Source organism: Corapipo altera, unplaced genomic scaffold (assembly GCF_003945725.1).
Source record: "Corapipo altera isolate COAL_440 unplaced genomic scaffold, ASM394572v1 0, whole genome shotgun sequence".
NCBI lineage: Eukaryota > Metazoa > Chordata > Aves > Passeriformes > Pipridae > Corapipo > Corapipo altera.
This window is the reverse complement of record NW_020884872.1, coordinates 69,350,864-69,363,040: the sequence shown is the minus strand read 5'-3', so window position 1 is coordinate 69,363,040 and position 12,177 is coordinate 69,350,864. Positions and strand designations below refer to the sequence as shown.

Here is a 12,177-nt window from a genome sequence, read left to right as displayed (position 1 = left end):
TTTACCCTAGGCCTTCCTGGAGACCAGCTTGTAACCAGGAAGGAACTAGAAAAGTGACAAAGGAAGTATTCCATATCATTCCTTTCCCTAACACAACATATAATAAGGCGCAGATAAGAGAGCTCGCTCTCCTCTGTCTTCTGGTGGCTGAAGGCGACAGGTCTCTCTGTAGATGGGCTTTGCTTGTATAGGCCAGGGCCTGCTGCTCAGACCTGCCATTATCTCTGGTCTCTCTGGGAGGCGTGGGGGAGTTGGCTGCTGCCTTGCACAGCTCTGCTGTCCCGCTCAGGGAAGTATTTAATTCGTTTTTATATTTATTCATTAACTCTCTATTAACAGGAGATATTTAGGAGATATTTGTTTTTTAGGTTTCTTTTTATCCCGGTTTTCCCCCTCCCTTTTCCCTTTTTGCCCCTCGGGAGTTCCCTGTTATGTATAATATATTCAAATTGTAGATATAATTGTAAATATATGTGTTATATATATATATATATATATTTGATATAATCCTGTTTTGTTCAAACTTCTTTCAGTTTTTTTTCCTGTGGTTCAGGGTTTTTTCCCTCGCTTGGGGAGAGCGGGAGGGGGTAGGAGACGTCTTGGACTTGGCGGGAGAGCCAGGCCAAACTGATACACTGTATAAAGCATATTAAGAATGAATGCTAGATTTGGGAATCTCTTTTGGGAGGGAAGAGGTGATACTATTCACAGGGCTATTGAATTGTGCCATTTTGGGTGTTCATGGGTTGAGAAAGATGTGAGCTGTAAAGAAAGGCTGGGGAAAGTACCCATACGTTAATAATGATTTTCTGGGAGGTGAGCTGTGGTTTGAGCTCTCATTCTCCCCCTTCTCGAATGATCCTAGGATTTTATAAATTAGTGATGGCCCCTCTCTCCCATCTGACACCTGTGAAAAGAAAGAGCAAACTATTTGGCTGCTACATAGAGCCTACATGCCATGTCTGTGAAACGTGTCATTGTAATATACTGCTCTGTAGGCATTTTAAAAATAGGGTTCAGTTTCTCCTTTTGTAATGTAGTGAAAAAATATTGCTGCTGTTTTGGGAGGTAATGGGGAAAAAACAAAAACAAATTCCTAACTCAAAGATCTGATCCAGATCCTCGGGCAGAAAAAAATAATGAGTAGTGCCATGAATAACTACTTGAGTAGTGATGTTCTCAGGGTGGTAACTGATCTACCTACATAGCAGAAATCACAGCCTATGATTTGGAGTGTATTGTGCTGTAGGACTCTTTAGTTAGGACTTTTAGTTAGTTTTTAGTAGGTTTTTTTGTTCACAGACTTGAGTGGCATTTAAAATAATCCAATGAAAACCCTCCCAAAACACAACTGTATTTGAACACACTCAGCAGATCACTTGGGAGAAGATAAATTGACTTGTCTGTCTTTCTCCTAAAGCTGGAGAGAATGATTCTGTTTCTGAAGCAAAGCAACAAGATGGAAGAGCAGATAGAGTAAGTAGTTTTAAGAGCTATGTTCTTCTTTCAGTTAAGCTATTTGGTTACATACTAACATTCCTTGAGCCAAGAATGAAAAATTCTGTCATTTTCATTTTAAGCTCTTCTCTTTGGATGGTTTTTAAAGTTACTGCTGACAAAACTAAATTTGCAAAACATGACTGTACACTGTATGTTCACAAATAACCCTATTTGAGAAATGTTTTTTACTGTTTATCAAAAAAACCCAACAACAAAAAAACCCACCGAAACCACTTGGATTCAGCAGCAGTGGGTGTTATTCAGAGAGAAATCAAACCTAGGAGTTGCAGTGTGCTACTTATGTGAGGGTTGGTTGGTTTATTTTTCTCCCACTTCTGTCAAACGTTTTGGAAGTTATTCTTTGAGAATAACTTCTTGTGCTTAACCACTACACCTAAAGCTGGGTTTTAATTTCAGTCCTTTGATACTGTTAGGGGGAGTTCTTGCATAATTGTAATTTCACTCTGTGTATGTGAAAGCTGAATGATTATTCAGACTGAAAACTGAGGATGGCACTAAAAGGGTTCAATTATAAGGTTAAGTTTGATTCTTAACTACCTGAAACTTCACAGTTTAACAAACCGTTACAAGTTAAAATAAGCAAAATGTCTTTGCCCTTCTTCGTATCTCCTTTGTTCCCTTTTGAGAGGCTTATAGTAAGCTGCTGAACCCATTCACTGCCCTTAAGTTGACTGCAGAATGAAACCTGATTTGCTGCTTATTTGTTTTTTCAAGTGTACCTGTGAAAATGTTACCTTTCGTTTTAAGAGATGCAACATTATTCAGGTACTGCAGTAAATGTCTAGAGTTCCATGCTTTACTGTTAAAGTGACACTCACTGGTACGTGATGTAACAGCTTTTGTCTTTGGTTTACAGATTTTGCACAACTTTTTTTCCAACTATGATAAATGTCTTGAGATAAGTGATACAAGTATGCCGTTGGTACCAGAGGCAGTCAAGCTAAATGCTGAAGATGATGGCAAAGATTTGGGTATGCATTGATACTTTGCCTACTAAGTATACTGTGAAGCAAGACTGAGGATAAATCTCCATTGTATGTCTTGGGCTGCTGTTATGGCTTATTTCTTCTGCCAGCTGTGTACTTACTCCCCACTTCCTGAATTAATTCAACTTCATCAAACTATTGTAGCCTTACAAAAGGGAATGTCTGGTGAGTCAGTGAATTAAATCACTGTCCTGGTTAAGCTGGATGACAACCAGATTAGTACTGTGAAATGTGCTCACTGCAGCTGAAGACATGAGACTGTGGAAGAGCAGAGAGAAGTGGTACAGGCTGAAGGGGGAGCAAGACTACTGCTTCTAGGTGTTGAATAGGGTTAGCTTTGTCATGAAGTTTCACCCCAACACTCATTATTCTGTGGTGAGCTTGGTTTTTGATCTTGTTATATCCTTTCTTCATTTACTTCACCTCTTCAAAGTAGGTAATTCTAAATGTGACAAATGGGAGTTTTTTGATTTTAGTTCAGAAATTATGGTAGAAGGGAAGAATATTACCAGAAATTTGTTCAACATGCACAGGTGTAAAAGGGTGCTGTAGGGATTCACACAAGCTAGACAGGACAATATATTCTTAGGATTGTATGTCTCCTTATCTGAATTGAATGGACTGCCCTAAAAAAAGTTTGGTGTTACATGTAAGAATTGTGAAAAAATCAGTTTAGAATTTGAAAAGGAGGGCTGAGAATGCTGGGATCAGGAAACACTGTTGCTTGTAGAGTGATATGCAGTGCTATTTTTATATGGTAGGTTCAGATGTCCTGAGAAAAATATGTTTGATAGTAAACCTATTCAAGTAAATTGTAATCGGTAAAATACTTTTGGAAATTAAGGACAACTTAATGTGTTGGTCTGTGTTCCAGTATGTCTTATTACATTGCATACTACAGTAGAGAAGGCCAGTTAAAACAGTGTCTAAATAAAACAAGAGGGGGAAGAAAACCATTTCTCTTAAAGTACAAAACAACTTGCAAATTTTCTTTCTTTCCTATGTCTTCCCTTTTTGATAATAGTTAGCTTGGTATCTGAAGATGCAATGTGAAAAGAAGGACAGCTCAAACCTCCGTGTTTGTGGCTTTCAAATGTTGGTTTTCTCTGGAATAGTGTTGTACGATCATGAAATGCTGTCGGTTTTATTAGGTATACATTTTGTTTCAGTTAAAGAAAATAAGAGATCATAATATATCAAGTCATCAAATAATATCACCTTCCAGTGAATTCAGAAGTCAAAATGAACTTCCCTGATTTTTTTTTTTTCCCCTGGCATGAGTGTACAGTTTGAGACAGTATCTGTACAATCTTTCAGATAATCCTGGTTTTCTTTAATCCAAAAAAGGTAATGTCTCTTGTTTAAGTAAAAAGAAATAAGCTATGTCTTAGAAATCCCTACTGACAAGTTATTACAGGATGAAATAATATGGACACAGAAATTACTTCAGAGGCACATACTTTAGTAAGGGAAAAGGACCTGTACACTCAATCTGTAGTGTTGCGGTTTCTTTTTTGAGATCTCCTTTAGTGAAACCTTCTGGCACTTAGGCATAAAATAGAAATTAAAGAGAATGAGTAACTGTTCTGTTGCCTACAGTGTCAGCATGAACCCATAATGGATGTATTACATGTAATTGGATGTGTGTGACCAAGTACTGGGAAACTGGAAAATCTTTTGGATATGAGGCTATTTAAAAGTTCTAATAGAGAAACTTATAGAATTTTAAATTACAGAAATTGTACCTGAAAAAGGCTTATGGAAAAAGTTAAGCTACTGGTTGTATGCCCAAGGAAAACTTTGATATGAAAAAGCCTTAAAAAGTACTCTTCAAATAAAACCTAACTATATTCTGTAATGTGGACTGTACTGATAGGTGGGTCTTGGTTCATACATTTGAGAGGGTAATATTTTTATTTTGTACGTATAAGCTTGTAAGACTGTCTGCAAAGTAGAGTTTGGGTTATTTTTCCCCCACTGCATATTGTATCTGTGCACAAACAAAAAATTCTCATTATTTTTCTAATATTTTGCTGATCATGGAACTACTTAAAAGATTCCCAATCAATTAAGAGATTGAGAATATTTTCTAAATCCTTCTAGAAGCTTTACTGTTCTATATCGTAGCAGAAGACAGTTTAATAAATTAATCCTTATAAAAGAGTTTCCTTAGCTGCCACTTATAGATAAAAATAGGCAACTTCTTAATGTGTCTGATACCTACCAGCAATATAAATTTTGGAAGGAAAAAATCTAGATATTTTTCTTGTCAAATTTACCACTCATGCTCCTGTCCTGTCTGTAGGGGGAAAAAAAAAACTTTTTTGAGAAGCTGGGTTTCATCTTGGAAACCTTAACCACTACAGTCCTCAGGAGGCCAGGGAATCTGCATGTATGAACTTTGCCTCCTGTTTCCTCTAACAGCTGCTTAAATTTATCTTTACAAACTTGCTCCTGAGTAAAGGTAATGACTATAAAATTGAAATTGTATCTACCTATAAAAACCCAATGCTGTTCCTAAGTTATTTCCTAAAACTTAATTTTTTTACTTCTTTCCCTCCGCATCTTCTCTAGAGTCAGAGATGTTAGATGGCTTACTTGTTGAGATGGATAGCTTTGAGGACACATTCAACATGCCCACTAAGACAAGTGGAACTCTTCTGCTGATGCCACATGCTCTGGATGCAGTAGAGAAATGTGAGATAAACACAGATAAAACACTCGGAAGGGAGGATGTTTCCTCTGAGCAGCCTAATAGAAGAAAGACTGGCATTTCACAGGAAGTGAAAACAAACAACTGGACTGAAAAAAGCCACTCTACTGAAATGAACGGTTCTTTACTGCAAAAAACCAGTGAAGGTACAGGAGATGGTAAAGATGGCTGTTTAACAGGACACAGAAAGAAATTGGAGTCGCTTAGGATCTCAGGAGATGTGCAAGATTATAGGACACACAAATCATTTAAGAATGAGAAGCCTGTTAAAGAAGCTGTGCAACCTTCATCAAGCCAGTGGTCTCAATTGAACTTATCTGACCTTGACGTAACTCACTTGGAGATGTCTGTATGTAGCTCTCCACCTTCTGACTTGCATAGAGAGGAAAATTTAGGAGAGAAGTCAGTACTAATGACTAAGGACGATGCTGTAGAAGCATCTTTATGGAATACTTCAGGCTTGATAAAAGCAGAAAGGCTATTGAGTGTCAATTTGTCAGAAAAATGCTATGAAATGGAAAATGCTGGAAACAACACAACATCGGAAATAACTCCATTAAAAGCTGTGTCTCTGAGTGTTCAAGATCCAAAGTTGGTAAAAGGACGTGCAGCTGAGGTTTCCAAAATGAGCTTCTTAAACTGCAATGCTTTTTTAATTGAACATACAAATGTCACAGAGTATTCTGTAATCTACAATGGCAGCTTTTCCAAGCATTTAAAAACAACTTCTAAATCTGTCGTAACCGATGTTTTGTCTCACCCACTTATATGTAGTGCCACATCTCCAGATAATTGTGATGACCTACATTTAATAAATAGTGAAAATACTCTTACGAAGTCTGGCTTTAAAAGCCTGAATATGTTATCCAACTTGAGAAAAAGATCCAGGAGATTTATTTATACAATAAATAATACTTTACTGTATCAAGAAGAAAAAATACAGAAAGAAGTAACCTCTGAATCACCTGTTCATCCTGTATTACCCCATTTGGAATCTGATTCATACGAATTTAGAGGCTGTCAAGTGACCAGTGATGTTGAACAAGGTATATTAAGCATTTCATCATTTGTGGAGGATTCATTATTTGTTAAGAACGTTTCATGTAAATGTTTCAGATAAAATCCTGTAAATTCTTGTGTTTGTGATAAAGTAGCTCAGCAACTGGGAATCAATATGTACTATTGGTCTGTTATATAGTGATAAAAATGACGTCATTTTCAAGTAATCTTATGCTGTCTTTTCTCAGATTAGTTTCTGCAATAGAAACTTTCTCCTTGAACCGTTATTCTAATTGACAAGTTTAATTATCTTTGTCAATGCTGGTTACACATCCACAGTGTCAAGGGCCAGTCTGTCTGAGTTGATAACTTCTAAAAGATCATAAAGAATGTTAAAGTTGTATTGTTACTTTTCTAAAATTAAGGGGTTTAAGACTGTATATCTGTTGCCTCCAAAAGTACAAAATATTTTTAAAAGAATATAATGAAAGCAAACAGGCACTCCTATTTTTAGAAGCTGTTGTTCTTGCTAGAAGAGTTACTTTAATATTAGGAGTTGAAGTACTTTAAGTTTGAAACAAATCCTTATGTTGAGACACATGGAATGGAAGTCCATCTTTTCAAATTTCAGTACAGCTGAAAATTGATTTATTGTTTTTTACCTGATAGCATTAATGGCAGCCTAACTCACTTGTTTCTGGCTATTAGAATACAATTAGATTAAATAGATCTCCAGTCTTTTCAAGGTGTTTTCATTTGAAAACAAAAATGATACTTATGGTTCCAGTGTTAAGCATCTGTAGAAATGATCTTATGGGCCAAAATTTTGTGAAAATCTGAATTTACACGTCTTTGAATAAATTTATTAACCTGTTTTACTCTGTAACATCTTCTCTTCTAGACCATTTTCTTCTTGCTGAGAGAAAGTGTTTGCATACAAATACCGGGACAAAGAATTTCAGCAGTTGTATTTCAAAAATGGATATATCAGATAACTCATCCAGTAATTCCTTCGGCAATAGGCTGAAGCAACAAGACCTGAGAGACTTGGGGGGAAATGCAAGAGAGGATCAACCTGCTGTGTCAATAGAATGCTTAGAAGTATCTAATACACAGAAAGAAGACAAGACAAATTCTTTAAATAGTGAGATTATTTCAAATATAAAACGTAAAGTTCTAACTTCAGCATGCCTAATGGCAAGAAAGCGTTCCAGATTTCTCCCTAAAAGCTGTTGCTTAAGGAAAGGTGAGGAAGATAAAGACATGAGTGCTAACGCAAACAATGCAGCTGCTGCATCTCAGATCCTGAAAGAAGAACTTGGGTCTTCTCCTAAGAATAAGGAACAGTTGATTGATGTGCACCATGACTGTACATCTGTGACAAACAGCAGTTCCAATAATACTTTGAGTCGGATCAACTTTGGCTTAACTGGAGTCAGTAGCGATTGTTGCAATAGATTATCACCTGACAAAAGGCATGCTGCAGACCAGAGGTCAGGAGTTGACTGTAGAGAAGTACGTAGACCTTTTGGGATGAACTGCTCAGAAAATGATAGTACTGGATTAAAACAAGGAGAGCAAACAGATGCAGCTGCCTTTTCAGAAGCTGTAGCCAACAATGAAGAGCCAAGGTCAGTTGAAAACAACAAAAGCCCTCAAGCAACTGCTCTCAGTAGTGTAGCTGTAGAGATTGCTAAAGAATTATTAGATTGTATAGATAATAATTCTTTAAATAAAGTAATTTTGGAAGAAGAGAAACAAGTAGCACCTATGTATTCCAGCAAAAAGCCAAAGGAGAACGTAAAGCATAAAGGGGAATCATCAGCAAATCTTAATGCATGCAGTTTGAATCTAGGCTTTGGTGGCTTTCAGACTGCTTCTAATAAGCAGATTAAATTCTCTGAAGCCAGTATAGCAAAAGGCAGAATGCTGTTCAAGGATATTGAAAATGAATGCTTTGAAACCTCCTCTGTGGAAAGCGCCAGAAACTTTTCAAGCCAAGTTAAAAAGGAGAATATGCCTTTCTCAGATTCAGAAAGCAAGTTGGGCAGTAATTTATCGGATTCTTTAGATTCACAGACAAGTTTTCTTGAACCCAGAAATACACAGTTTATTCCACATAAAGTTGGCTTGTGTAAAAGCTTTCCTAGAACTCCACAAGCCTTGCAAGAAGCAAATGAAACTTTGACAGCAAGCCAAGAAGCCGAAATTGCTGAACTTTCTAGTATCCTGGAAGAAACAGGTAGTCAGTTTGAATTTACACAGTTTAGAAAGCAAAGTAATATGATACAAAGTCATGCCTTTCAGCAGTTCAGAACTGTAGAAACACATGGAATAAAGAATGTAGAAAATATTTCTGAAAGAAGGGAAGATGCTGGGTTTTGTAGCACTTTTAGATCTGAATACCAAGTGAAAAATGACAAGTATTGTACTCAGCAGGAAGATACAAGTGAAGACTCTGAAGTGGTGGAATATAAAAAAGAAAATGCAGTGGTTTTCCATAAAAATGACAAAAAGGTTACTTTTACTAACCTAGACATACATGAAAGTAGAAGATCTGATGAGAGCTTTCCCATAGCTAAACAGGACAGCTTTTCTAATTTCATAGGCTTTACTTCAGCTGGAGGTAAAAAAATAAATATTTCTAAGGCTTCTTTAAGTAGATCTGCAGAGCTCTTCAGGGACTTGGATGATGATAACTATTTGTTTAAATCTTCTGAAACCAGTAATAGATGCCACAATTCAAATGGGTGTATGTCTTCTAACTGTAATTTTTTCAGCTGCCTGGCAAAAGAAAGCAAAGCAAAAGCATTTTGTGTTTCAGATTTCAAAAACATAAATGCCATTTTTCACACAGGTTCAGTTTCCTACCGTGCACAGAATAAGAGTGAGGAAAATACTAGTACAGCATTTAAAGAAAATATGGAAAGTAAGACAAAAATATCAATAAATGATACTAAAAATGCTAAATTCAATAGTATTAACAGTAACAACAGTCTGTCATCCATTAAAAATCATGAACAGAGCTGTAAAACTTCCAAACAGTTTTTAAATCAAGGAGATGATCAAGTGGAAGGCAATTTGCAAGATAGATCATTAGATGTAACATGTTTAGACGATGCTCTTTTGACTGCAGAAGAACATAGTTTGGAAATGGAAAACTGGTCTCCTAATCAGAAAGGAGAAGACAGAAAGGAAGATGAATGCTTGTCACCAACATTTCGAACTCCAACTGGTGGTAATACATCCATTTCTGATGCAGCTTTGGATAGTTCTCTACACTTGCTCAGTGTACAGTGTGAAGAAAGAGATATCAAAGTTTTTGAGAACTCTGATAAAGAAAAAACAAATTGTAAAAATATGGAAGAAGACACCAGCCATGGTAAGAACTTGTTAGTGAATGAAGACAGAATAAAAATAGGTTCTTGCCATCATTATCAAATACCTTTCGAACAAGAGCTAGATGTGGGAAAAAATGAAGTGAAAGGGAGTTATCTGGCTGGTTTTCATACTGCTAGTGGCAAGAAAATAGCAATTGCTGATGGATTCTTAGCTAAAGCAGAACAGTTCTTTGCAGAAGATATTGATGTAGGAAAGGAACATAATGACAATTTTAAGACTCTCATCAAGAAAAGGAAACATGGTAAAAACTGTGTTAAAGACTGTGATTTGTGTATTGAAAGCATTGCTCAGTGTGATCCAGAAAAACTTAATTTTAATGAAAAACTCGTTCCTGAAGAACCTGGAGATCAGTTTAAGCAGGCAATAGAGAGCAGTCCCATTAAGCATGCTGTGATTCTTGATCCTGTCAAAGGAGATACATTTGTGAATCTAGATGAAGGTTGTGAAAGAAGTCTGGTAACTTTACATGTGCATAAAAAAGCTGATGTCAGACCTGGAAAGTCAGAATTGGAAGCCCTTACAGGAGAGAAGACTGATGCTTTAAGCAGAGCTCATTTGTCTGAAGACGGAAAACCTCCAGAGACAAAGATAGAATACTCACCAAGAAAGAAGAATGATTCAGAAGACACTGATGATTTTCCTGTGCACTCTGCTGCATCTCTGCATTTAATGAAGGTACCAAATGACCTTGAAGATAATTGTGTGCCTGGAGATACAGAAAATACTTTATTTGTTGAGGATAGCAATAAATCTAATCAATCTCTCCTCTTAACTTCAAAAAACAGCTGCTCTTACTTGAATGGTGACAGTAAGGAATTAGAACATGTAAATGAACCTTGTGCTTATACAAACTGTTTCACAGGCACCACAGTTAATGCTTGCCAAAACCAGTCACTAGTCACCCTTCCTGATGATGAAACCAATTTAACCAGGTTAAAAGAAACAACACTTAATGTTGAAAAGCAAAAGGGTGATCTGAAACAAACTGTGTTTAGTACAGCAAAAGGTAGAGCAGTTTCTGTTTCGGAAAGTGCATTAACAAGAGTCAGACAAATGTTTCAAGAAGATTACAGTGAAACTGTAAAATATGAAATTAAGTCTAACTCAAGAACTAATCAAACAGAAATTGCTAGAAATTCATTTTCAGTCATTCGTGCTGAGTGTCCTAATTCTGCTAATTCTTTTAATGCTGCAGCAAGTGAAGAGGCTAATTCAGCCACATCCCAATTTATTAAAGTGAATGCAAGTGCTAGTGCAAGTGGTCACCAAGAAACAAACACATCTTCAGATGCAAAGTCTGTTTCAAATTCTCAGAAGCAATGCTTTGAACAGAATATTAAGTTTAGAGGGCACTTGTCCGTTCCAGATAAGCAGGTGAAGCCATCAGATGCTTCTACAAGCAATTTTGGATTTTTTAGTACAGCAAGTGGTAAACCTGTACAACTATCAGAAGAGTCACTCAGGAAAGCTAGACAGCTCTTTTCTGAAATGGAAGGTAATCATTCATCACATGCACAAGAAGCATTTTTAGTTGAGGAAGATGTTGAAAAGTCTAAAAGGAACGCTGAAGTACTTCCTAGGAAAATGCAGACAGCATTACCAAAAGGGGATGAAAATGCCAGGACTGAATTGGTTTCAGATTCTGCTTTTGGGTTCAGCACTGCAAGTGGAAAACGGGTAACAGTCTCTAAAGATGCCTATCAAAAAGCAAAGGCAATTTTAAAAGAATCTGATGATTTTTTGAGTAGTGGGCTTTGCATTACAGATGAACTTAGTTCAATTAAAGAGAATGGTCAACATGCAAAATGTTTAACTGATAAGGTGGTCTCAGAATCCAAAACTGAAAAAAGCTGCAATCAAGACACTGACTTTAAAAGCACCTGCCCTGAGGAAATGAAGTATTTTCCAAGCACTCACCATGTCAAAATGCCTGAGTACATGCCATATATTAAGAACAACAAGCAGTTAACGTCATTTAAAAATAGCTTTCAGCAGGAGGAGACTAGGTCCTTTGGAAAAGGGCAGCTGAATCAGGGGTTAAAAACAGAGTCTGAAGCAATTTTGTGCAATGCTCCTGCTAAAGCAGAAATTAATATTGATCTTCTCCAAACTCCAAAAAACTACTTGGAAGTAGAGGCAGTAGAAAGTGCAAGAGCTTTTATGGAAGACAGTTTTTCCAATTCTGGAGTACAAATTAATGCTGCACAGTCCTTCAGTAGCAGACTGGATAAAAACTTTCAAAACAAGACCTTTGGGAAGAGGCAGTCTGAAGAAAACAACTTGCTTGGTATGTCTTTTATCCTGTATATGTTCAACTGCATATTTCTGCACAGTGGATTGTTTGATGCGGTTTTTTTTGCTTGTCATGTTGATTTTTGGGCCACAGAGAAATTACAGTTTCTCTAGGTGTCAATGACAAAAATTCTTGCTGCAGGAAGTAGTTTATCCACTCTTTCCAGCCTTAAATGCACAGTAGAAGCTAAATTTACGATTAGTAATTTTGAAGATGTACAGCTTTGCTGTTTTATCATAAACTTACAAAAGAAAGCTACTGCT

At 36.7% G+C, this 12,177-nt stretch overlaps 1 protein-coding gene across 5 annotated transcripts in view; it reads left to right on the top strand.

The window, feature by feature from the left end:
• BRCA2 (BRCA2, DNA repair associated) overlaps positions 1-12,177 on the top strand; it is a 37,901-nt gene that overhangs the window by 6,136 nt on the left and 19,588 nt on the right. For all 5 annotated transcript variants that reach the window (XR_003528927.1, XM_027651274.1, XM_027651265.1 and 2 more), the window contains exons 8-11: positions 1,421-1,476; positions 2,378-2,492; positions 5,082-6,266; positions 7,121-11,908. Coding sequence is in view for 4 of the 5 variants with exons in the window: in XM_027651274.1 (XP_027507075.1) it covers positions 1,421-1,476; positions 2,378-2,492; positions 5,082-6,266; positions 7,121-11,908 (6,144 nt within the window). In the remaining variant the exon portion in view is untranslated. The remainder of the gene's footprint in view (positions 1-1,420; positions 1,477-2,377; positions 2,493-5,081; positions 6,267-7,120; positions 11,909-12,177) is intronic.